Source organism: Punctularia strigosozonata (assembly GCF_000264995.1).
Source record: "Punctularia strigosozonata HHB-11173 SS5 unplaced genomic scaffold PUNSTscaffold_3, whole genome shotgun sequence".
Classification (NCBI taxonomy): domain Eukaryota; kingdom Fungi; phylum Basidiomycota; class Agaricomycetes; order Corticiales; family Punctulariaceae; genus Punctularia; species Punctularia strigosozonata.
The window spans coordinates 1,187,233-1,211,550 of NW_006767435.1; the positions used below are offsets into that span (position 1 = coordinate 1,187,233).

Here is a 24,318-nt window from a genome sequence, read left to right on the forward strand (position 1 = left end):
AGGCCAGGATAGTCACGCGTCGCTCAGCTTCAAAGCTTTCAGCACTGCCTTCGCCATCCGTTCATTCCATCAGAGCGTCAACTGATGGCTGTACTGTCGTCCAAAGGATGCTATAGTTAGTCGTTGTCTCTGTGAACATCTGGACGTCGTTGTGCTGCTTTCGCAAAATCAAGCTCAAGGTTGGATGTATAGCTCCCGAGAGAAGAAGGAGGGGATCGCGCGGACACTTCATCCATTCCCGGTCATTGACCCGATCAACCAACGAGAGTACCATCGTCACCCATCGGACCTTCATGCGAGACACGGAGAAAACGAACGAAACGCTATCACGAAGGCCGCCGAAACTCGAGTCCTGTGGGGCGATGCATGCTTCGCTGCTGGAGGAGGGACGATATGGTTAGTTGCCGGAGTCTCTGACTTGTTAAGGACTATCTACCCGCGAGGGCTTCGATATCAGCAGGAGAAGCATACCAGAATACGATGAGATCGAAGAACTCGATGGGTCCCTCCCTCACCAGCTCAGCGGGCAAACCCAGCGGAGACCTTTGTTCCAGAGGCCTATTAGTGGGCCGCATTTCCGCACGCCAACGCTTCGAGCTGTTCATCACTGCAAACGGGGACCCCCTCCTGTGCCAATCGCAGCCAGCCACCATTCCGAAAGCTTGGTACGTCCCCGTGTCATTTCGACATTTCGCCCTATTCTACCTTCGGGCTAGTCTCGCTGCCCATCGACTACATACATTTCCCGCGCCGATCACCTGCAGCATCCCCGCGACACGTCCGACGCGGGCGGAGAATGAGCACATTGGCCAGAATCCTCGATGCTGCCTTCGCGTGACAATTGGAGGCCCCATGCTGCTACGAGCGCTCGCCGAGGTTCGAAGATACCGGAGATGATGCAATCAGTGTCCGCAGAACGTGACCGCCCATGGAAGATTCAACAATAACCTACCAATCGCGACGGGGTGATCAGAGTTTTGCGACGGATTCTCGATACGTGCACTGCGGTCAAATTTGAGAAGATGGTCCATGAGATCGCGGGGCAGAAGGGCATTCGAGACTTTGCCAGCAATGGCGTTCTCAGGACCATGGCGGCACACCCAGCGGCACGGTGCTGTGCACGTACCGATTTAGATCGCCATCCTATCAGAGTCACGAACACGAGTATAGTCGGGGTTCGCCCATTTCCCCATGCATGGGCGTGGCTTTGCCCTTCATTCCGGTACATACAAATCTTCCACAGCCGCGGTTCCCGCTCAGGGATCCATGTTCGTACACCTAACCGTTATGCCATCAAACTCGGACGACGGGCCTGCTTCTTTCCCGGCCGTGCATCCTCCTCGGATTCTTATCAAAGACTGCCTTTCTGTGACTGCTTTAAAGGCACGGCTGCAGCTCCCCCCCATCGCAGGCGCCCATACCCCCATCTGGTCTGCCCCTTCTCCTCTCCCTCACTATCTGGCATAGTCGGCTTCATAGCCCAGCGCCCGATATCCCGTAACATGCAGCCCCCGACATGCACCTTGATGCACGTCCGTACCCCGCTCGATGCGCACCTCATCTTCCACGCCGTGCATGAGGGGATCTTCCCGATGATCACCAAGCGTCTGGACGGCATGGAACGTCGCGGTCTCAGGTCCGGCCATGTCTTCGTTTGGCAGTACGTACATCATCTGCACTTCTAAACTTCTTTCGTGCTCATCAACCACGTAGGGAACGTGAATCGAACACAGTATGTTCTGCCTCATGGTGATCTTCAGGGGCGACGACATTAAACCCCGATCCAAGGTTGGTATTGAACGATGGACGGACGGCCGGTCATGGGGTCCATCCAGGACAAAAGACGTAGGTTTCACCTGTCCTGCTACTGCTGGTTGGTTCTGAATTTCCTATCAGGATTTCCTATTTTACAAAGAGAGGGAATCCATAATCGAGGCCTCCTTCGCCGAGGACGCAATGTGGGTTTCTCATATACCGCCACGTTTTTCCATCCTTACTGACCCACTGATTACTTTGATAGTGGGCTGCGCGTCAACACCCGCGAACGGCTCATCAAACAAACGTACTCCGCCTATGTCGTGACCCGAGATGGGCGCCGCAAGTGGCACATGAGTGAGCATCGCCTGTCCCACACGCGACTCCGGCGTTTCATCCAGCCCTAACCTAACGCTCTTTCTCGTAACCGCATTGCAGTTGCATACACTTCCGACGGTTCGCTGCATGGATTGAAAACGGTCCAAGACTTCCCTGAACTGCGCGGGCTCCGCGTCCCCCCTGGCAAATACACCCGCGCCCGCCTGCCAAAGGGCCCACGTTCGCGCCACGCGCCTTCCGAGCCCGGGCCAGCGCCCCCGCCCGTCTGGCCGCCCTTCTCCGACCCTCACTACTCCCCGCCGCCTTACCACCACCACCCGAACTCTTTCAGCTACCCCTCCCCGCACGGCTACCCGGCGGTGGTGCCCATCCCGTCCCCGCCGTCCTCGACCGAGTCGACGCCGAGCCCGTACCCGCCGAGCAGGGATCTCCCCCCTCCCGCCAGTTGGCGCCGCTCACCGCCGATGTCCGCGGCCACATTTGGCCTGCCTCACCCGCTTCCGCTTCCGCTCGCCTGGCACGAGCCGCCCAAGAACGCGCGTAACGACCACCGGCTCCCGCCCCTAGAGGACGACACGCTCGTCCAGCCCCACGTGCGCCGCCATCCGCTCGATGAGCGCGCGCTCATGTCCTTTCCGCTCGCTATGACGTGACGTGAACTTGCCACCCGCATCCCGCTTCTCCTAACCCCATCCCTTCTACCCGTCGTTTTGTGCCCCCCCCCCCCCCAATCGACCGTCATCGTTATCATCAAAAATCGATCGCTTTCGTTGCTTGCTATGTATCGCTTTCGCTCTCTCGTGGACTTCAGGACCAGGACCAGCTGGACGGTCTCTCGCATACCCACCAAATGTATTGAATATCGACGACTGCTTTCTTGTTGTATAAATCTATATGTATTATCGTAGCCCAAAAAAAGTTAGACACGGGCACATGCACACAGCTTGCCTTTCACCATGCCAGCGTGCGAGCAGTGATACTGTAGTCGTAAAATCCTGTCGATTTCCGCACCCCACCCGGCTTTCCGATAGCGTACCTATTCGCCGCCGAAAGTGCGGGAGTATACCGCGCGCGATCTTCGGCGATCAGACAACAGACCAGCGGTCTCACTTTCTGCGTTCCTGGTTGCTCCGCGAACCGATCGCGATGGTGGCGCACGGCAAGACGTCTTGTCGCGCATGAGTATGTACTATCGATTAACCATAAATGCAATAGTGTACCATCAATGAAATCGGTCTGAAATCTCGTCACTGCGTGGCTCCCTCTCATTCTACGCCCTACAGATTGAATTGAGCGCATATACAGAACTATCTAATTATACTTGCCACAGGAACAGAGCGCAGCATTAGGGGATGGGCCTACAGAAAATGCGCAACGTCGTTTGGGGAACCATCCAAGCATGCTCTCGCATGAAGACACGGCTCGACTCAAGGGATCGGAGTTGCTAAAAGTGTCTGAGTATATTCAAGTATACTCTATACTACACAGAAGATACGTCTGTCTATCCCGATACGTGATATGTGCAGCTTCATGCTTGCTATGCAAGGATTACTGGCGGAGGTGTGCCATGAATGCAATCGAAGCTCCGCTTCAAATGCTGACAAAGCAGAAGGTCGCGGCCTCGGCTTCTCGGCCTTGAGGGACCCATTGTGCAATCTGCAGAGTCAACAACACGTCCTACCGGCATCGTTCTGGCAAGGCATCCCACGTACTAAAATATTTGAGGTTTAACAGACAGTTGCTGCAAGGTTTTGGCTACATATGATCTAGTTTCTGGGTAAATTAGCAAAGAATTGACGATTTTGAACCATCAATGCAATCGAAATTCCATCTTACATCCATAGTATGCCACGCTTTGCCTTTCCTCTTCCTCTTCTCTTCATATACACACAACAAACGTGAGTACTAACATACATAGTAGATAGCACTTTCACGTCCTGTCTTTCTCGTACGTACGAAATACATCCCACCAGCTTCTCGTGCCGATTATCCGAACAACGGGTCGCAGGAGCGTTTCCCATCCATCCATCCATCCATCCATCCATCCAATCCAATCCTATTCCATTCCATTTCCATCCACACTGTCCCATTTCCCATTTTCCATCTCCCCGGGTCCGTGGCTTTCCCATCTTCCTTTCACGTTCTCATCAACGATCCCTTCGTCGCAGGGATCGTAGTCATCCCTCTGGGAAATGAGGGAGGTGCGTGCGTGTGTGCGTGTGTGTGTGTGTGGGGGGGGGTATCGAGTTCGTCTTTCTTTTGCCTTGGGAGGGGTTTCCCGAACAAATACATGTTACATTGTGACTGCGAGTGTGAACCGAGCGGGGGCCCGGGGGGGGCATTGATACAGGGGGAGGAGAGAGGGATAATCCCCCCCCCCTCCCCCCCCACATCCTAGTGCGCAGAAACCAGCGAGCGAGCGGGCGGGCAGGAGGGAGCGCATATACGCTATAAGCGTTAGGGGGCGCGGTCGGTCTTGTGCTGGCACGCCCGACGCGAGTCCCGTGTATTGATCGTGCCATGGAAGCCGTTCGCGGGTTCGAAGAACTCGCCATCCACGGCGGTATCACGCTACCACCGGCGCAGCGAGATGATGGGTGCGGGCGCGGGGGTCCTCGACAAAAGCCGCGAAGGACCGGGCCTGCCGCTGATGCACGCTTGAAAGGCAAGGTCGTGGAAGAAAAAGCGTAATAGAGAGGGTGCCGATTGAACGGTGCGTCGCAGCACCCTTCTTGGAGACGGGAGCGCCGGGGGGGGGGGGGCACGGGAGCTGTGCACGGAGCCATGGCTGGCGGCTTCACAACACTCGAGACGGAAAAAAAAAGAGACTGCGAGATCTGAGAAGCGCCGGCGAGGGTTATTAGAGAGCTTAAACCCCGCTCGCCGGGCCCTACCGGGAAAACCCGCCGGGGGGGGGGGGGTGCTTTCGAGAAGACCCCGGCCTGGAATATCCGCGAGGGAAAATATGCGCGCCCCTGCGTCCCGCCTCCGCGTTCCCGAACCCAAACAGCGAGTTGTATTCCGTGACAACGCGCTGGCGCCGGCGCTGAACGGAAGCCCTGATAAAAAGCCGTGCGCGGTATATCGGCTCAAGGGAGCTCGCGGGGGGGGGGGGAAGAAGAAAGCACGGAACGAAATCTTTACTGCGCGCCGCGGGTCTCGAGCTTGCGCAGCGTCTTGTCGTCCAATGGCTCGCGCTTGTACGGGTGCGGCCGCCTGAGCGTCGAGAGCGGCGCGAGGGTCTTGTCCCGGCCCTTGCGGTCCGACGGGGACGAGGACGGGCCGGGGCCGGGGACGGGGACGGGTGGGCCGGGGGTCTCGGCGATGCCCAGGGCGTGCGCGAGCGAGGAGGAGGACGAGCGTGCGGGCGGGTAGGGCAGAGGGCTGTGGAACGCGCCGCCGCCCACGCCGACGCCGAGGGCGGGGGACAGGAGCGCGCGCGGGGCGGAGTAGGTCGAGGAGGGCGTGCTGAGGCCGACCGAGGCGTAGCCGGAGTCGTCGGAGGACGAGCCGGAGCCGGAGAGGGAGCCGGCGCGCGAGGCGGAGGAGTCGATCGACGCGCGCCGGAGGACGTGCTGCTGCGCTTGCAGCGCCGACGGGGAGAGCGATGCGGGTGATGCGACGAGCGCGGGGTCGGAGAGGCCGACGCCGCCGCCCGGGTAGACGTAGTGCGCGAGGGAGGGGTCGTGGTGTGCGGGTACCGTGTGGATCGGGAAGTGCGGAGGGTCGAGGTGGGGGAAGGGAGGGGGAGGCATCGGCATCGGTATCGGTATCGCGCCGGAGGAGAGGGAGAGCGCGCCCATGTGGTGCGGCATCGTGAATTGGCTGGCGGAGCTGGGCGAGAGCATGGGCCCGCCGGCGGAAGTGGGAGAGGTGGGCGAGACGGGGGATGAAGACGGCGCTGGGCCCGGTATTGGCAGCGTAGACGGTCCCGGTATCGACAGTGTCGAAGGCAGCGTTGAGGGACCCGCGACGGGTGGTTGCTGCTGCTTGGCTGGCGCTGGATATGCGGCGTAGGTCCGCGACGGGCCGGCGGCGGAGACGGCCCCCTTCGCGTCCGAGGGCGCCTTGCCCTGCGCCGCGGCCTTGCTCTCCGACTTTTTGTTGCTCTTCTTCGTGCTGAACATGAAGCCTTCGGGGATGACGAGGTCGCCGACGCCGGGGATGTCGTCGATCGTGCCGAGCGCGTCGAGCGTCGCTTGCGTGAAATACGTATCTTTGCGTGGGGAAGGGGAGGGGGGGGTTCGTTTTGAAATTCGGCGGGGTCGGAAATGAACGATGTTCCGGGGGGAGTAGAGAGAAGTGGGAAGAAGAGGAAGAGGTCAGCCGGTTATCGTGCGGAGTAGGACCGATCAAGGTTGGATCGGCGCGAGATGGGAAATACGCACTGAGGTGCCATTTGCGCTCGCCTTGAGGCGTCTTCATCTGGATGGAGTACGTCTGCTTCGTGAGACCTTCCCAGCCGCGGGGCGGATCTTTCGACCTTGAGGGCAGCAACAACCGGTCGTCAGCTCGTTCTGGCTCGGATCTAACGTGCCGATCGGGCGCGAGAGGGAGGAGAGTACGAACGCGCCGGGTGGGAGGTTCGAGGGGGAAACCCACTGCTCGTAGTAAAACAGAAAGTCCTAGACGACGGCAAACTGCCAAGTCAGCGATACCGGATCCATTTCGTCTGAAGGAAGGAAAGGGGAAAGGCAGAGATCGGACTCACATCGCGCACTCGCGAGGGACCCCACTTCTTGCCCTCCGTCCAGCGCTCCATGCCCTGGCCGGTGTGCTGGTTGTTCGGCTTTTCCTCCCAGGCGTAGCTGTGGCCGGAGCGCAGGGCGGCGCGCTCCTCGCCGTCGAGGCGGCGGTGGGCGGCGGGGAGGCGGCCGAGATAGGCGGCGTAGATGATCTTCTGCGCGTCCTTCGTGGACCGCACGCGGGTGTCGACGCACGTCGGGCGCTGCATCGGTCGTCGTTCGGTGACGGCGGGACGAAGACAGGGTGGCGAAGGAAAAGGGAAAGCCGATATGTGGGCGGGCAGGGTGCTCTTAAGGCGGGAGGCTGGCCGGTGGGCGGGGGTATTAGAACCCGGGGCTGGGAGGGCACCGATTCGGGAGTGAGCGTGCACGGCCGGCCAGATATATCCTAGCTCGGGCTTCTTGCGGTGGAAGGTTCCCCTGCGCCGGACCCACGTCCCTTATTTTGCGGAAACCATAAAGGCAAATCAGCGACCACCGCACTTGGCGACTGCAGCATACCGGCGATCCGCCGCATCCAGCACGTGTTCAGCCATGTCCTTTGCATATTGCCAGCAAGTACGCGTATCGCCCGGTGGCAATCCGAATCGCAAGGTCGGAGTTGCAGGGGCTTCAATCAATTGTGTTTCCTGGAAAAAGAACGATTGCCCCCTCGGCTAAGTGGCATGACTCTGCAGGCCTGCCGTGAAGGCGTGATCTGATCCCGGGCGCTTCGCACCACCGCCAACGATTTAGATGCCGGGTCCCTCAACAGCGATGACAAGGCCAACGGTGTGATCGAATGTTTTTGTTGGGACCTGTGTCTTCTCGTTGTGTGTACACTACATACTTTACGTGTACGTACAACCCGGTCCCGCAACATATCGTCTGTCGTCATCGGCGTTCCGTACGCGTGGCTGTGCACAGCGATAATCCCATCGCTCACAATCATTTCATCTCGACATTCTTCCCCCATTATCCCTCTTCTCTTACTCTCTTTCTCCTTCATCTCGGTCGACCGATCGTCGCGATCCCCCCAGTCGGTTCGCGTTCTCAGGTGCCGTCACTTTCCCGAGGGATCCGCCTCCCAGGCCGACGCGGCGCTTGCCATCAATACCTAGGGTCTAGGCCCTCGACCGAACCCTCCCCGATTTCGTGACGCACCACCCCCCACCTTTTGGCTCCAGTTACGTTTACTGCCACCGCACGCTGCCGCATACAGTTCGCGAGCGGGTTCGGGCTTCGCGAAGGGGGGTGCGGACGCTCTCATCATCGCGAACGCTCACGATCGCGAGATGGCCCGACTCACGCTCACGCTGCGCAAACGCGGCATGTGGGGTAGCGTTAACGTTCTGACATACCCGTCGCGACGGCGTCGCGCCCACACCGACGCGCATATACCCACTCGAAAACGGTCGACCACGCCGACCGCGCTCACGTCCGTGCGACGTGACTACATGGACTATATGGCATATACGCGCGCGCCTGACCCTCGGTCATAACCCCCCAAAAAAAACCCCGTTTCCTTCCCGCCGTCGGAAGTTTTCTAAGCCACTAGTTACGCGCACTAACTTTACCGGCGTTCACCGTGAACTACGGTAACCCCCACCGCCAAATCCGAAATTCCCTACTTTACCGAAACGCCAAAGTTCGCTGGCCGGTCCCCTCCACGAACCACACGCTCGATCAGACCTTGATCCTCGGGGTCCTTACGTTCTTCCTTTTTTTTCGAGTGGTGTCGTGGCGGCCCACGCCCCCTCGGACTAGAAATACATAACTGCCACCCCTCCCGATCGACGCGGTCAGGGTGGTGCGGTACTGGCTCGCATGGGGTGGGTGGGCGCGGCGCCCCTTCGAAGGAAGTGATCCCTGAACGACAAAAAAAAGACGAAATAATGTGGCGCAGTGCCTGCGGCGGCCGATCCAGGTCATCGCAACATCCATCCAAAGGCGCGGAACGCCAAGGTTCTGTGTACTGTGTGCTACTCGACCAGGGAGGCAAAAACGTGGATACAAAACGCCCAAGCCCCCTCCAGCCGATCGAAAATCGTGCCCCGCGTATATTCTGCCTCGGATAGCTCCGAACAGCGATATATATGCGATCGGGATGCTCGTCTTTTTAGCACCGGATGCTTTAACGTGGAACAGACAGGATCGTTTGGGGGAGCCCGCCGCGATCAGGCGAGCTGGAATGAACACTACGGAAACCTCAAGTCCGCCCCTCGAACCTTGCAAAGGTGCAAGCATGCGCGCCTCTACCGAACCATCGAGAGGCGACTGCCTCCGAATCGTCGGCCGCCCACCACCTCGCACTTCAACTCCGTCTCCGAGGCCGAACGCGCAGCCACCTCCCTTCGCGTGTCTGCTTCCCTCGGACGCTTGAAACTACGCTGTGATATCACGCAGAACGGTTCCCGGGAAGGCGGCGCCATCCGTGCGCTAGCGCTCAACCCTCGAGTCGTTCCACTCACGCTATACTTCGTCAGCAACCCCGACTGCGATCACTCATAGATGCCGGGCTGCGTCATCCCAAGCTACGGATCGTCCAACATGCGGGATCGTCCCCGTTACGCCTGTAGGGGATCACTCGTCTTGAGAAGTCAAAAAGCGCAAAAGTTCGAAGTCGCGTTGGGATATACAGCCTCGCAGCTAGGCTGACCAAACCCTCCGGTCATCTAGCGGTACTTTCCACCCGGTGCGTAGCGGTGTGTCGGCTTACGTGGTCCACGAAAGCCGCGAAACACCGGAGTGTAGGGCTGTTCCTCTTTAGGGACCGGGCCCGGTAATAAACCTACCTACCTACCTACCTACCTTTTTAGGTTACCGGAAAACGGGAAGCAGCTTCTAAGCCACCCTCAAGATAAGATGGTCGGTTGCTTACGTGCTCGACTCGGACAACCTCGGAACACCGACCACCAGACACCTGAGCGACAGCAACATACGCTGTTTTACCGGGTGCTCGTTCATCGAAAGGAGGAAGACATGTGTTCTTAAAGCAATCTGGCAGGCTTGCATACTTGGGCTGTAACAGAGCAGCATCTTCGCGCACTTCTCCTCAGTGCAGGGTCGATCCCGGACATTCGGGTTAGCGCGGCATGCGTCGATAACACGCGCTTGGTTCACGGTGCCTGTGTATCATGTTTCAGTAATGTCCTCGGTTCTTGTGCCATGACCTGCACAAGCTGCAACCTTCATATCCACAACCCGTCCAAGATCCTTCCTCTAGTGGTGTGCCTCTGATGGAACGATCCTGCGCGACCCTGCAGTCTCCTCGGCCACCGGCCGTTCACAGTACCCGCACAATCAAACACATGCAACGCAAGCTTAGCAATGACCGTAGGGAACTTTAAGCCAGGTGTTTTGCCCTGGAGTACCGCTAGCCGGCCGCATCCGACTGTGATCCGGGCACAGAACAGCGTTCAAACGTCCAGGGACATCAGAAATGCCCATGACTGTGCTGCAATCGACTTCGGGCCTCTTCTACATAATATCCCCTGCAGCTGCGGGCCCTGTCCACCTCGCATCTGCGGGGCATTCTGCTCGGCGCCATCAGAACAACGTGCTTGAACCTGAGCTAGTAACAGTAATTAGACCGGTAAGCATATACGTACCGATAAGCGATTTTCGTCCGTCTCGACGCTCCAGATCGCGAGCGTTTCGTTTATCTACGCGATATCTCACTAATTGGCCCCGTCTTACCCTGCAGGCCGAAGTGATCGCGGGTGCGATATCGTACGGGATCTCTGAAGGAACTGAATGAAAGGCCAGCAGTCTCACCGGACAATCGCTACCTCCTTCCTCGCGCTTCTTTTTCTCCCAGGCTTCGGTAGGTATTGCGTGCCGTCAGTGCCGTCAATATCACAATCGCTGCTCGTCGTGCAGGCGACGATGCAAGCACCCTTAGGCTGGTACTCTGTTGCCGCATGCATCGTTCGGGGACAAGGAGTCGAGCGGACATAACGCTTATCGCCGAGTCACTCAATTATGCGTATCTGCGTCTCGTGCGAGGGCGATTTGTACTCAATAGCTCATCGTGTCACCTACGAAACCGAGTACTCACGAGCGATACCTTCGAATCGCGATTATCCGTTATTACCCGACATGCCGCACTTACGCCCCGCCCTGCTCCTTCTGCCAGACCGTCCACTCCTCATGTAACTTCTTCTGATTTCCCCAATCCTTCGTCGCCTTCTTGATAGCATTCTTGCTGAGCTCCTTCCCCTCGCCGTCCGTAAGCGGTATGCCCTTGTCGTCCCAGCTGCCATACGTCCCCTCCGGCACGTTCGGGGGCTTGAACATTTCTTCGGGAGGGACCCGCCCCTTCTCGAGCCGGGCGATCCGCTTCCGACGCTCGGCCTCGGCCCGTGCAGCTTTCTCGGCGGCCTTTGCTTCTTGCGCTGCACGCTTCTCGTCACGGGCCCGGATGAGATCCGCCGGATTCACGAGTTTGACGAGCGCCTTCCCATCTACGAGCAAGGATCTGCGATCAGCCTGGGAAACGGAGGCCCGGGACACGGTTTACGTGCATACCATCCTGATCGTCGAGAGCTACACCCAAGGGGACCAGATCGTTGTCGCGGAGCTTGTCGCAAAGGGTCAAGATCTCCTTCAGTGCGTTCTCGCGGTTTGCGATGGCCACCTGACGGACGCTGTCTCGGAACGAGGACAAGGTGCGCAAGTAGGGCATCAGGATCTCCTCTCGCTGTTCATTGGATGTTATGAGATCAGAGGCCGAGGGAGGATCGGGTTCGCGACATACGTTGACATTCTCCTCGCCCTCGGGCCGTTCCTGGCCCCAACCGAGCTCGCGACGTTCACCTTCGCCAAGGCCGAACATCCGCAGCATGTCGCCCACCCATCTTGCGTTGTTTTCGATAACAGTCACGTTCACGTTTGCAGCGCCGCGCGCATTGATGTATATATTCGTCTTGGAGACGAGCTCGCGAAGCACGTTGAGCGCCTCCGGCGTGTTGAACGAGTCGCACAGTGCAGCGCGGAACGCAGTCTGACTCTGATGTAAACTAGCTCCACCGACCTCATGTCAGCATATACCCAATCTGGGAGCTGGAAGACTCATCACCTGTCCACCAGTTCGCGCTCAGGCGTCTCATACCCGTGGTGGGAATCGACCTTCGGTCCGCGAGCCCGCGCCTGATCAATCAACGCTTTCACGTTTGTGAAGAAGTTCTGGAACGCTCCGGTGAGCAAACGCGAGCAAGACCCAGAAACGGAGATGATATACAGACGTTGAACGCCGCTTCGATGGTTTTCACTTCGCCGGACATGCTCGCCTCCGAGAAATCGACTTTGGCGTTCCATTGTTGGGTGAGGAACGCCAGACGAAGCTGACGCGCGCTGTAACGTTGCAGGATTTCCTGCGTTCGCAAGGCGCGTGAGCTCCCACCTCCTCAGCCGACGGCATACCCCCACACGACACGTACGTCAATGGTGATGAAATTCTTCAGGGACTTGCTCATCTTCAGACCCTCGATGTGCAGATGACCCGTGTGCAAAAAGTAATTGACCCATGACCCGCAGTTATGGTAGGCCTGGTCCAATGGCAAAAGGTTAACTCCCATGCTATGCAGCAGGCCCGGGAGAAGCAGAGGGCCAGCTGACCTCGGATTGCGCGAGCTCGTTGTCATGATGTGGGAACGCGAGATCTATGCCTCCAGAGTGAATGTCGATCTTCGGTCCCAGGACGGCGCTGGCCATGACGGAGCATTCCAGGTGCCAGCCCGGCCGGCCGGGGCCCCACGGCGACGGCCACGACGGCTCGCCGGGTTTCGACGATTTCCACAATGCAAAGTCCGCTTTGGACTTCGTCTTGGATTTCACGGACAGCGCGCCTGGATAAAGCAAGTGGGTGGGTTATCTCGTCACGACGGGCATGTATATATGCTGGCTATGAAACGAACCTTCGCCCTCCGCCCGCAGATCTTCGTTGCCTTTGCTCCATGGCTCGATCTTCGCGTACTCGTGGCCGTTCTTGCCGTCAAATGCTTCGACGTCGAACCAGACGCTCCCGTCAGCCTCGTAGGCGTAGCCGTTCTGGATGATCTTCTCCACGAACGCGACATTCTCGGGAACGTACTCGGAGACGCGGGTGAGAGTGTCGGGGTCTCGGACACGCAGGCGGCGCATGTCGTTGAAGAATTGATCCTCCCAGTACGCTGCGAGTTTGCGGAAGATGGACGGATCGGTGACAGATGCACCGTACTATTCAACATACGATAAGGGAGTGGTCGAAGACTCGGGTGAAGACTGGACTACGTACCTGCTGGTCCAAGGAAATCGCCAGGACATCCTTTGCCTCCTCGATCAGGCGATGCGCGGCCTCTTGGCTCGTATCACCGGACTTGAGTGCAGACTCTGCAGCAGCGATCGCGTTGAACGTCCTGTTCTACTGCACGTAAGCTATAACCGAGGTCGATCGCGCATACATCCAGGACTCACGGCAGAATTGAAGTTCATCTCGAACTTCTCGTCGCGTTTGAGCCCTTCGGCGCGCCAGTTCTTGTCATTGAACCTCTGTACGAGCGACGGCCAGGATTCGGCTTCTTTCCCAGGCGCCGGGAGATCCTCCGCTGGCAAACCCTTGGATAATTTCTTGGAGAGAATGAACGCAGCCCATGATTCGCGGGTTTCGTTGACGAAAGAAGGAGTGAGAACTGTCGTTCTTTCGCGCAGCTGTTCGATGAGGTGATTCTGTCGGGCACGTAGGATGATCTAGGGCAGAGGATGAGATGTGCTTCACAGACGCATGCCAGTGAACGCACGCACTTTGTCGTCTATGTCGGTCACATTCATGACGAAATGGACGTCGTATCCAAAGTAGTCCGTCATTATCCTCCGCAGGACGTCCTGAGTGACATAGTTCCTGCAACCTGAGTCAGTCGCAAGGCTCCCAAAGGAGTATAAGAAGAACCCCACCTCGCGTGCCCCATATGTGACGAGTCGTATACTGTTGGCCCGCAGTTATACCATTTGACGTGTCGTCCATCTTCGGGTATGAAATCAGTCTGCAGGATCGGGCTTGGTCACCTTTCAAGCGAGGGAAAGAGTAGCTAGTATACCTTCGACCTAGTCAACGAGTTGTAAACTTTCAAGACAGGTTCTTCCGTGCGACGCGTAGGGGGTGTCCAAGATGACTGGTAGCTTGAAGAAGCCATCCTTATATTACAGTACAGATGTCCAGAAGTTGCAATTGGGCCCGTTGCAGGCTTGTATGTCGTGAGCTGGCCTCCTCTTGGTCGTGGTGGACTGAAAGATCGATATAGATTTCTTGGAAACGCCAGCCACATGCAAGTCCGCCTGATATCTGGCGTGATTTGAACTCACGGAGGAGTCAACGGAGAAAGACCGATTTGTTTCAGGAATAGAGAGATCAGCCATCGACGGGGTGCCCATCCGTTGCTGTCCACGTGCATGTTCAGCGTTGAGTATGGGGCGCCGGCGTCGCATTGCGGTCAGTGTCACAATCTTGCACTCCCTCTATGGACCTTCTCAAATCTTGACACCCGATTCAGCAAATTAATGCATGTTTGACAACTAACTGGACAGCATCACGCTGAGCCGCCAACGCGCCCAACTTGTGGTTTTGCGCCCAGGAATAACGGCAGCTATACATCATCTCGATAGTCAGTTTACTGTCGAATGCGAAGTCCGTCATGACTTTCAATGCTTCGAAAAACCTTGAAGTGAACGACGCAAGGCATAACACCGTAGTGTATGATGTTGTAAGAACGACCCCCTGTCGACACTTAACTGGAAGGAGCAATGCCTGACTAGGTTCTCCCGCACTACCCTCGAACCGCGAAGTTAACACGTGTGGACTTCTATATAATAACAATCGCCCCGTTTATGAGTTTCGACTCGTTCTCCAGATTACTCAATGACTCCGCCCCACCACATCACTTTCCCCGTCCAAGGTGATTGAGACTGTTTCTGTGTACTGGCCCATCTCACGAACGGCGCCTCTACAGATGATGAGCATGCTCGATGCGCGTGCTGCCTGATAGACTTCATTGCGGCCGACCGAAGCTTGATCCTGACTACCTGCGGGCTCAAGTATCACACAGTCTGCTTCCAGCGCCTATCCGAAACCGAAGAGAAATGTGAAAAGTGCGGGTGAGTAACACTCACGCGCCATTCTGCTTTTGATGCTGACATTCCATGCACGACGTCAGCGAGCCACTGTCAAAGAAAAACAAGTTGCAGATTGCCGGACTCGCCGCCGCAGGCGTGGTAGGAGGCGTCCTCCTGGCGCCAATCGTTGCTCCGGCTGCGCTCGGTCTGGTCGGCTTCGGCGCAGCTGGTCCGGTAGCTGGTATGTGATCCCATTGTCGTCCTATCTGTCAGCCATGTGCTCAGCGTATGCTACATCTACGTAGGGGGCATCGCCGCAGGTATTCAAGCAGGTATCGGCAACGTCGCCGCTGGCTCGCTCTTCGCAGCTTGCCAAAGCGTTGCGATGGGGGGAGCCTTACCGGCTACATGGGCAGCAATAGGTGGTCTCATCGGCGGAGGTGCCGCCGCTGGAGCTGCCGCTGCCAATCGCAGATAAAAGGCATCAACAAGTTTGTACTTTAGCGATCACGGAATCTGACCGCACACTCGTTCGCGACTTGACGTATCGTTCAGTGCCGGGCTCAAACATCGACGCGAGATTATGGCGTATTGTAGTTCGACTGCAATCATGTCTCTGAGGAGGTATGCGCAGTAGCGCACAGACGCTTCACCCGGGCACCGGGGAGATGAGTCGCGCAGCTTCACGGCATATTACCTTCGATTCACAACAGGCGTGGAGTCCAAATGTACTCCAGTGTTCCCCCTCGTTCATAGCTTGCGAGGTGCCCTACAGGTCCTTGATTAAGACCACACAGTCTATTCATACAATGTTAAACAAGTGACATACATGCACGCATCATTCACATGTTTTCTGGGTTTCTCGAGGCTGAGCATACTACCACTTGATTAACTGTGAACAAGTTTCATGGAGTATCTGGAACGCGCATGGAAGATGGAAGAGGAAGAAAGCAACTGCGCATGACTGATATGAGCAACTCTCATTGCAGCTTTGTCTCTTGCGCATGCAGGCACGACCATATTCATGTCCAAGGCTTCGTGTGCAGTGGGCGAGGCGCATGATGTATCGCGGTCATAGCTGCGGACGTCGCTCACAGCTAAGCATCGTCCGTCTCGGGTGACCTGATGTCGAGTCATGGATATCATCTTGTACATACAACACTTCATTAACCAGACGTCGCGTACACGTTTCCTACGCTACAAACGAGGAGCAGCCCTGGCCCATATCATGCAACATCAAGCATAGCGTAACACTTATCGTTCTTAATCAATCCAGTCGCCTTATCACTCGAACGACATTTCATTCCCACCTTCAAGTGACTATGCATCGTGCGTCGAGGGCTTCGCGGTGTTCGCGTCCGGTTCTTCAGGTGAAGCGTACATATCATCGTCATCTTCGGTTGGTTGCCGCTGCGATTGCGGATCGCGCAGCAGCGAAACCGGTTTCTTCGGGAGTAAGCCGATCTTGGCTGTAGAGCAGACCAAAAGTTAGGCATGAACGCTACGCCAGAGCAACGAGGAACTCGTACTGGGATCGATGCTGGAAGTAGGAGGGCCCGTGCTGGTCGGCGGGCGTGAAGCGTCGTTGGAAGGCGATGAGACGCTCCTCGGGGGGCTACCGGGTCCGAGTTTGGCTCCGGGAGCGCTGCTTGGCGCAACACCAGATCGTGGAGGGCTTCCTGGACCAAGATCGTAACCATGCACAGGAGCCGAGGGAGGTGAAGCAGAGGAAGGCGCATAGTACGACTGTTGGCCTGCTGGAGGTTGCGCCGGAGGCTGGTACTGCTGGTCCGTACCGGCTGTACCCCAGTTCGGGGCAGCGTCCTGACCCGATCCTTGGCCTGGTCTGCGACGGAGAATGACCTCGTTAGCTTCGCGTCAGTCCCGAGCCCATATCTACACTTACCGTCCGGTGTCATACTCGTTGATCTTGGCTTTAACCTTGTTGAACAGCGAGTTGAAGGTCTTCTTGCCCGCTATGATGCAAGCTCAGCACGACGACAAGCAGAGATAGTAATGGAACGACATACTCTCCGCGATCTTGCTGAACTGCTCTTGGATCTCCGCGAAATCGCCCTGGCCAGCCTGCCTCTCCGGTCGCTCCCACGCGCCGTCGTCGTAGGAATCCCGCCTTCGTCTGTCCTCCCGGCGTTGCCATTGCTGCCCCTGAGCGGGTTGCGCAGCTTGCCAGGTGTGTTCTCCGTCGCCTTGTTGAGCGGCCCACGCGGCTTCATGTTGCTGCTGTTCCTCGAGCATAAGACGGCGTGCGAATTCCTCGTCCAAGTCGGTTTGCGAGCGCTGCGATGCGACGCGATGTTATGAGTTTGACCGCCTAAGAGTTGGCCCAGCGAAGGACTTACGGGAGCCGTTGGCTGCTCTTGAGGCCTAAAGTCCGGATCGCTCATGCCTAGAAGCGTATCGATCGCACGAGCTTCGTCCCAGTTCACGGACTGGAGAATGGCTTGCCTACGGCGACCATGAGCCCGGCTCGCGTCATCTAGGTGGCGAAATCTTACAGAGTCTCCGTATCAAAGTCCGGGAACATGCCCTTGAGATTCGTGATGCGTGGATCCTCCTGAGGACGTGGTGGCAAAGCAGGTGTCGGGGCAGAGTTGACTGCATGGTCATCGCCAAAGGGATTGCCGTGGCTTGTCGACGGCGGGGGCGGGGTAGGCGCAGACTCTGCAATGGTGGGCAATCCTGTCATCGTGGAGGGAATCGGGGGGCTTGTCGTCGTGGAGGGCTCTGAGGCCTGGGTTGCTGCGGCATGGCTAGTCACATCGGGGTCCGGTGCTGTGGTTCCTGCAGGTTCGTGGGCACCATCGTCGGAAGTCATGCTTGTCGATTATTCGGGTTGGTGGATGGTCACAGTCCGAATTGGAGGAAGTCCGAGAGGGTATGGTCGTGGTTCGAAGGCAACTTAGTGGTCGTTATACCGCCGCCGGACGCGCAGTAGTTGCATCGCTTCAAGTCATCGCGAATATCATGACGCGCAGCCATGCCTTATCTGGGATCTCACGCATCCTCGATCCATCGGTCCACTCTCACAACATACAGCATGCTAGATGCTAGTCCACTCATGCTGACTGGCATGCACCCAAGCATAATCTTCACGCAACTATGACAACATCCAGAGCCGTGATCGTTATCCTCAGAAGCCCTTGCCGTAGCCGCCCTTCTCGTAGAACGTCTCCAGCCTGGTCACGATCGACGAAAGCGCGTCCAACCACTGGTTCAGCTCCGCATCGAGCTTGTCCGACGGGACGGACGGGCCGCCCGCGGGGTCCGCCGCGAGCTTCTCGTAGAAAGTCGCGCGGTACGGGCACGCCTTCATGGCGACGCTGAAGATGCCCTTCACGACGAAGTTGTGGAACTTCTTGAGCGTGACCTCGTACGACTTGGTGAACGCGGCCGAGAGCTCCTCGCTCTTGTTCGCTTGCGCGTTCTGGAGCGCCTTGCAGGTGAAGGAGAGCCCACGGAGGAGCCACATCAGGCCCTCCGTCGCGGTGCGCTTCTTCTCGCCTTGCTCGTTCTTCACGAGCTCCTCGAGCGTGGCCGATTGGGCGGGAGCAGCATCGTATCGGGCGCGGATTTTCTTGTAGATCTTGCTCAGGCCTTTTGCAGCTTGCAAGACGAATCTGACAGGCGCACCGTAACATTGCCCTTCAAGTCGGACTGGACAGCCGAGAAGGCAGCGGACCCCAGCAGATCTAGTGCATCTGATCAGGTACTATCATTCATTGAAGCTAATGTGACTCACCGAACATGCCAATAAGACCGTTCGTGGCCTCGAGGAACTGTAGAGTGTCGACGCCAGCGTCGGTCACTTCGACTGTGGCGAAGGACTACATGTCCCATCAGAGCACGTTCAGATGATGAACGGGTGCTCGCGGTACCTTAACAGTTTCGAGATACGGAGCCATTTCGTGAGGATGGTCGTGAACAGTAAGGTGGGTGTGCTGGCAAGAGGGCAGGGACTGCTGGTCGTATGCTGATGGCGCAGGACCCAGATCTGATCAGCGCGCCTGGGGCTGTAGTGATCGGGGTTATCTAATCTTTACACTGCCACACTGACTGCCGGAATTTGCCGGCGTTGGAAAATGCGAATTTCGCCATCTTTTCGCTCGTTGTGGCCATTTTCACGACCATCCATCGTCCCGACGTGATGGACTTGTCTCCGCTTCACTCAGGTCGACGACCTAGGAGCACACTACCTGACAATACGTGATATAAACGATGCCTCACGCGGATTCTGCGCTTGTGCCGCCTCACATTCAGTCGAAGGCGGACTTCTGGAGCCACGTTCATCTACAACTGTCTGCTCTCCTAGAGGGCCAGAGGAATTGGGTAAGTCAGTCTTATCACGATTCGTTAGGAAAGTCTGAAAACAGGTTGCAGGTCACCAACTTGTCCAACGCGGCGTCGTTGATATATGCCTCGTTGCTTGCCTTCCCTCTGCATTTTGGTGCCGATGAGCGAGCGGTGAACTGGTGTGGTCAGTTCCTTACGTCGCCTTTTTCCATGTTGTCACACTCATTCAGTTCGTCAGGATTTTACCTCATATCCACGTTGTTCCCTACTCCGCTCTTCACCGCCACGTCCGAACGCACCAACACCCCAAAGCAACTTCTGCTGGCCCCGTTCTGTGGTAAACCGGCTTGCCAATTCATCCAAGTATCTCCTCCTGAGAGAGCCCGCGGAGTGTGCGCCACCGCTTATGTCCAGAGAAGAACCGTCCTCGTTCCCGACGTCGAGGCATTCCCCGGGCACATCGCCTGCGATGGCGAGACGAAGAGCGAGATCGTGGTACCACTCATCCTGAAGCGGGACGGCGAAGAAGACGTAAACCTTGGCGTCCTCGATCTGGATTGCCTAGCTCTCGCGGGGTTCACGGAGGAGGACCAGGTCGGGTTGGAGAGAATCGCCCAGATGCTCGTTGCGGCGTGCGATTGGTAGTCGCGAGTCGGGAGAGGAAGAATCGTCGTCTCGATACGTTTCGTTGGCCACTGTTCGGGTTCACAAGAGTGGCGGACAGCCAATAATCATGTTTCTGGAGAGTATCGGGAGCACAACATGCTATAGTCCTTGTGGGATATCGTGTAAACGACATCCCCAGATCCTCGGAGCATCGACTTCCGCTAGTCCGCTGATCACAGTATATTGGAATCACTGCCGTAATAACTCAGGGTAACAGCACACAGGAATATCAAACCAAAACAAGCTTGCACGAGTCAGGAGAGGTCATGAGTGCTTGCCAAGTGCTTGCACATGCAAAAATATAGCCGAAGTCTGAACCTCCGATTATATCGGACCAAGGGCTGTGGCGCACCGTAAATCACGTTCACTTCGCCATGTCCCTTGCGCGCAACACACACTGCAGACGGAGACGGCCGTCTCCTACATGCCTCAACGCTTTCGAGGGCCCTAGCCTCACCTAAAGCACCAAATCCTTGCGGAAACGTCTCTAGCTCATGCTTGATTGATGGAGGCGACGCTCGCGAAGAACTACGAGCTCCTACAATCGGAGTACAACAGCTACTCAGCGGATGTTCTGCAGCTGCAGAGCGAGCTACGGAACCAGTATCTGCCTTCGCTAGCAGCTGAACTAGACATTTCCCAAGAGGATGTGCAATGGGCGCAGGAGTGGATAGACGACCGACGTAGGTTCCGTTCCATATCTGTAGCTCCTTGTCTTAACTACCACATGACCCACAGAAACCATCTTTCGTATACTTCGGGTGAGTTCGATTCTGCATACAACGAAATGTAACCTAATTCATTGACAGCGGAACTCGTTCGAAACAGACCCGACCTCCAAAGTCCTCGAAGACACGTTGAGATGGCGACTGTCCACCGTACCGCGTCGACCTGGTCCAGAGATAAAGCCCTTCTTCCGTCTCCTCCCTTCAACATGCAAAGACCCTCAAGGGCGCCCCATCATCGTCCTCAGGTCTCGTGATCCGCTACCTAGCGGAAACACCCTGAGGGACGAAGTGCTCTGGTGGATGGAATGCCTCCGGATCAACCTTCTTCAGCTGAACGCCGCTATTGGCGATGGAGACTGGCCAGTTCTGCAGTATGCCGTGCTGATAGACGTGTCGGGTGCAACAATGAGAAACTTTGTATGTGCGTTCTCGCTCCTCGCGCCTTGCGCGAACCACTTGCATGGGTTGCATCGCTGACATATGCTCGCCTATAGAACCCGGAAATGCTCTCATATTGTACACGCGAGGTATCGCCGAGGTATCCGGGCATGTTCGGTGTGGTTTGCATGGTGAATCACACTTGGGCACACTCCGGTATGTGGAGCATCGTGAAGTAAGTGGTTTTGTCGTGCTTCCCACCATCGAACAGTGATCTGACAGATATCACTTCCAGGCGCTTGCTCCCTGAAGCTGCTTTATCCAGAATATTCTTCCCGTCCACTAAAGAGTTACTCTCTTACTTCGGGTGTGCTGCATTACCACAAGGTGGGCAGCATTCCTCGTACCATCGATTGCTGAATGAGTTGATCACCCGTTTGCAGATTATGGGGGCGACTTGGCTTCCCTCCTCGAGCTTGAGAACCCCCTCTTAGACTTCGTCAAACCGGATACCCCTGCCGAATCATCCAACGAGCCCACTCCACCGGATAGCTCCTGCACTTCCGAAGACGAACCCTCAAATCATATCCAAACCATGGAACAAGATCGATATCTGCATCGCATACCCTCACTCATTCCCACCTCGGTGCTCAACCCATTCTGGGGCTACCCCGTGACATTTTCATACCCCTTCTCGTCGTCTTCGTCCGATGCGCGATCACCGGCGCGACCCCCGATCCGCGCTCACCATCACTCTTCGTCGGTCCCTTACCTACGACACGGACGGCGGCGAAAACGCGATCTGCTGCGCACACTCGCGCTCCTCTGGTGGACGCGCTGGCGGGGCACGCTCAGGATCGTATTCGTATTGTGCCTGCTCGCTGTACTCTGCGCTGCGAAGTCCCGGCGGGGGAAGACCTTCGTTGCATTGAATAGGCTGTTGCATGCACTCCGGGTTCCGCGGACAACGCAAAGAACGCTAGGATGAACTTATTCGATATTATGTATGCATAGCCCCGTTGCGTATGCGATGCGCCTGCTCGATGGTTGCCTGTCGTATGCTATACTTCCTATTCACGCTTAGTCCCCGATTCTTGCACCTGTACGCGGGTGCGATCGGTATTTGGCAGCGCACTTGGTAAGTGCGACGATCGTACGAGTCTCGAGCGATCCGCGAATCGAAAGTGTATTGGTAGTCGGTCCGACCGGCGGTGGCATGAAACCCGGATCAGATCTCGCGCTGTGTGCTCCCTCTGTTTGGCGCGCCGTTCCTTGAGACGCTTGCTAGACGTAACGTTGGTATACGATGCTACGCCGTGCCGATCGTCGCTCAAAATTGCACGATCAGAGTCGTCGCCACGTAGGCTGTCATCTTCGTTCAACGGACATCGAAGAGTCTGTGATGATATCCACCGCCGGACGAGCGTCCGGACCGCCATGATGTCTGTCGTAAAAAGTGCTGTCTTGAGGAGACGCACGCAGCAACTTCTAAGCTTGGGAGAGTCGGAGCATCGCAATCACCGGCAAGGGCTTCTGCAAGAGTTTGCTCCAAATGCTATGGGAATGGTAGAGGAAATGCCCAACTTGATGTGTGCCAGAATATATGCGCCGTGTTGTCCGTTAAGGATCGTTCAGCGTTCGAGGCAAGATGCTGTCACCATGCATGCGCCAGTCTCGGAGCTTGAGAGGACTGAGGATCCGGGCCATGATACGTTTGAATGGGATGACGACGGAAAAGATTTGCTTCCGCTTTAGTTGTCCGAGGTACCGGTGCTTGGACAGGCTTGACAGACAATGCCGTTGCGGATCGGCCCGAGACTTCACGATCCAGAGTGTGATCCTCCTGCAGTATAGGCACCCGGAACTTGGTTGATTCTTCGCACTCGTGTGGTCAACCATCTGTTGGTCGATGGGTGTTTCAATTCACTTGTGGCCACCTTCCGGATCGAGTACTGCCCCTCCACAGGGTGTCATGAACCGGTGCACGAGGATCATCTCGGTGAAAATATGCCCGGTGCGCAAAACAAGACAAGCGTGTCTCCCAAGCCGCCAGCGTGGACGACGGCTTCCGGTAGCTTCTGATGCCATCTTGGTCTGCAATATGGGCGAACGATTTCGTCGCGCGCGAGTACGGCGAGTAGGAGCGGGAACACAGCGAAAGTGGAAAGGACGTGGCCCAAAGCGCATACAGCCAACGCGACGCTCCTTCGACGCGAAAGGCTTCGCCCGATACGCATCACCGATTACATCGCGATTGACAGGGATCAAGATGAGAAGACACGGCAGATCGGGAACATACTGAAGGGTAGGACAGAATACCAGATTCGCCTGCCTTTTCTCTTCCTAGGGCTCTTCTGGCGGCCGAATAGGCAAAGTACGGAAGTTCTTTGTTGATTCGCCTTCGTTTTCCATCATGCTACAGCGCTTGCTAAGGTGCTGGTGCACGCAAATAGTTACAATGACGATGAGAAGAGGACAGAGCGCGCGCCCGCCGCGATGGTCGTGGACAACCCACCCGAGCGTCGGCATTGGCGCTCGATGCGGACAGAGGCTGTACTCTACATACGTCAATTAATGACACTTCCATACAGCAAACGCGTCGCCTTCAGCATCGACGTCCGTTGAACATCTCCTTGACCAGCTACGCCTTCCGGACCGCTTCGCCAATACAACTACGCCACATCGGGTAAGAGCAGAGTCAGGATGTTTCTCTCCCCACATGGGTCTCATTCGCAAGTCATTCATTCAACTGTGCAATCGCCCCCGCCCTCACCATGATCCATCAATGGCAACCTAACGCAATCGGACACATTAAACGGTTGAGTGCGTGGTTATATATATCGAGGACCTTATCTCGAACATCTGTAACAAGTGTCCGCGATGGATTGATTGCGAGGATGTTACAAGGGTCGTGGCGCCCAAATATACTCTCCAGCGCTCTGCGATGCAACGTAGATTGGTCCGCGTATTCCCGACCAATGAGGCGATCTCGTTCACACCCAGTACCACCACCTGGACACACAGGAGGGGGCCCAGACATATGCCCCGTTCTGCTTCCGACTTCCTGCTGTGCAGGCTTTTGCGGGGAAAGCGAGGAGGGGCCAAGGAGGGGGCGGGAAGTCCGTGCGCTTCTCCCAGGCACGCCACGCCTTGGGGCGGGAGGGATCGGCGTAGCCAATCTAATGATCAGCCGCGCACTCCGCACCATACTCCGCACACCCCGCCCGTGGGGCTGGCTACGGTTTCGATCCACGGCGATGACCGAGCGAGAAGTCGGACTGCCCCCCGGCGCCAGCGTCCCTCCGAGACTCGTTCGTGCCAGGCTGGAG

The 24,318-nt window shown here is 56.9% G+C and overlaps 8 protein-coding genes across 8 annotated transcripts; 4 read left to right on the forward strand and 4 right to left on the reverse strand.

The window, feature by feature from the left end:
• Positions 1 to 1,502: 1,502 nt before the first annotated feature.
• PUNSTDRAFT_63016 (uncharacterized protein) lies at positions 1,503 to 2,747 on the forward strand (the record flags this gene model as incomplete). Its single annotated transcript, XM_007380992.1, has 5 exons — positions 1,503 to 1,660; positions 1,761 to 1,845; positions 1,897 to 1,958; positions 2,021 to 2,112; positions 2,194 to 2,747. The coding sequence occupies 5 exons, from the start codon at positions 1,503 to 1,505 to the stop codon at positions 2,745 to 2,747; spliced, it is 951 nt and encodes a 316-aa protein (XP_007381054.1).
• A 3,477-nt stretch (positions 2,748 to 6,224) lies between these two features.
• PUNSTDRAFT_83165 (uncharacterized protein) lies at positions 6,225 to 7,176 on the reverse strand (the record flags this gene model as incomplete). The annotated part of the gene is made up of 4 exons (XM_007380993.1): positions 6,806 to 7,176; positions 6,593 to 6,719; positions 6,483 to 6,548; positions 6,225 to 6,310 (listed from the first exon to the last, which is right to left on the reverse strand). Coding segments are annotated over exons 1-4 (522 nt in total), but the record flags the coding sequence as incomplete, so codon positions are not given.
• A 3,752-nt stretch (positions 7,177 to 10,928) lies between these two features.
• PUNSTDRAFT_131692 (uncharacterized protein) lies at positions 10,929 to 13,990 on the reverse strand (the record flags this gene model as incomplete). The annotated part of the gene is made up of 13 exons (XM_007380994.1): positions 10,929 to 11,284; positions 11,349 to 11,520; positions 11,578 to 11,839; positions 11,899 to 12,005; positions 12,065 to 12,193; positions 12,260 to 12,367; positions 12,438 to 12,667; positions 12,737 to 13,037; positions 13,096 to 13,221; positions 13,275 to 13,547; positions 13,602 to 13,698; positions 13,752 to 13,840; positions 13,895 to 13,990. The coding sequence occupies 13 exons, from the start codon at positions 13,988 to 13,990 to the stop codon at positions 10,929 to 10,931; spliced, it is 2,346 nt and encodes a 781-aa protein (XP_007381056.1).
• A 722-nt stretch (positions 13,991 to 14,712) lies between these two features.
• On the forward strand, positions 14,713 to 15,384 carry PUNSTDRAFT_131693 (uncharacterized protein; the record flags this gene model as incomplete). Its single annotated transcript, XM_007380995.1, has 4 exons — positions 14,713 to 14,749; positions 14,804 to 14,948; positions 15,008 to 15,147; positions 15,212 to 15,384. The coding sequence occupies 4 exons, from the start codon at positions 14,713 to 14,715 to the stop codon at positions 15,382 to 15,384; spliced, it is 495 nt and encodes a 164-aa protein (XP_007381057.1).
• A 639-nt stretch (positions 15,385 to 16,023) lies between these two features.
• PUNSTDRAFT_50489 (uncharacterized protein) lies at positions 16,024 to 17,508 on the reverse strand. Its single transcript, XM_007380996.1, has 6 exons — positions 17,423 to 17,508; positions 17,267 to 17,372; positions 16,937 to 17,204; positions 16,813 to 16,882; positions 16,436 to 16,752; positions 16,024 to 16,375 (listed from the first exon to the last, which is right to left on the reverse strand). The coding sequence occupies exons 1-6, from the start codon at positions 17,449 to 17,451 to the stop codon at positions 16,227 to 16,229; spliced, it is 939 nt and encodes a 312-aa protein (XP_007381058.1). The 5' UTR covers positions 17,452 to 17,508; the 3' UTR covers positions 16,024 to 16,226.
• A 464-nt stretch (positions 17,509 to 17,972) lies between these two features.
• On the reverse strand, positions 17,973 to 18,894 carry PUNSTDRAFT_98660 (glycolipid transfer protein). The gene is made up of 4 exons (XM_007380997.1): positions 18,803 to 18,894; positions 18,667 to 18,751; positions 18,558 to 18,616; positions 17,973 to 18,501 (listed from the first exon to the last, which is right to left on the reverse strand). The coding sequence occupies exons 1-4, from the start codon at positions 18,827 to 18,829 to the stop codon at positions 18,058 to 18,060; spliced, it is 615 nt and encodes a 204-aa protein (XP_007381059.1). The 5' UTR covers positions 18,830 to 18,894; the 3' UTR covers positions 17,973 to 18,057.
• Positions 18,895 to 19,038: 144 nt separating this feature from the next.
• PUNSTDRAFT_141866 (GAF domain-like protein) lies at positions 19,039 to 20,098 on the forward strand. Its single transcript, XM_007380998.1, has 3 exons — positions 19,039 to 19,253; positions 19,305 to 19,401; positions 19,456 to 20,098. The coding sequence occupies exons 1-3, from the start codon at positions 19,143 to 19,145 to the stop codon at positions 19,860 to 19,862; spliced, it is 615 nt and encodes a 204-aa protein (XP_007381060.1). The 5' UTR covers positions 19,039 to 19,142; the 3' UTR covers positions 19,863 to 20,098.
• A 290-nt stretch (positions 20,099 to 20,388) lies between these two features.
• On the forward strand, positions 20,389 to 21,977 carry PUNSTDRAFT_63085 (CRAL/TRIO domain-containing protein; the record flags this gene model as incomplete). The annotated part of the gene is made up of 6 exons (XM_007380999.1): positions 20,389 to 20,566; positions 20,622 to 20,644; positions 20,693 to 21,028; positions 21,106 to 21,224; positions 21,285 to 21,376; positions 21,433 to 21,977. 6 exons carry the CDS (start codon positions 20,389 to 20,391, stop codon positions 21,975 to 21,977), a joined length of 1,293 nt encoding a protein of 430 aa, XP_007381061.1.
• Positions 21,978 to 24,318: the final 2,341 nt, after the last annotated feature.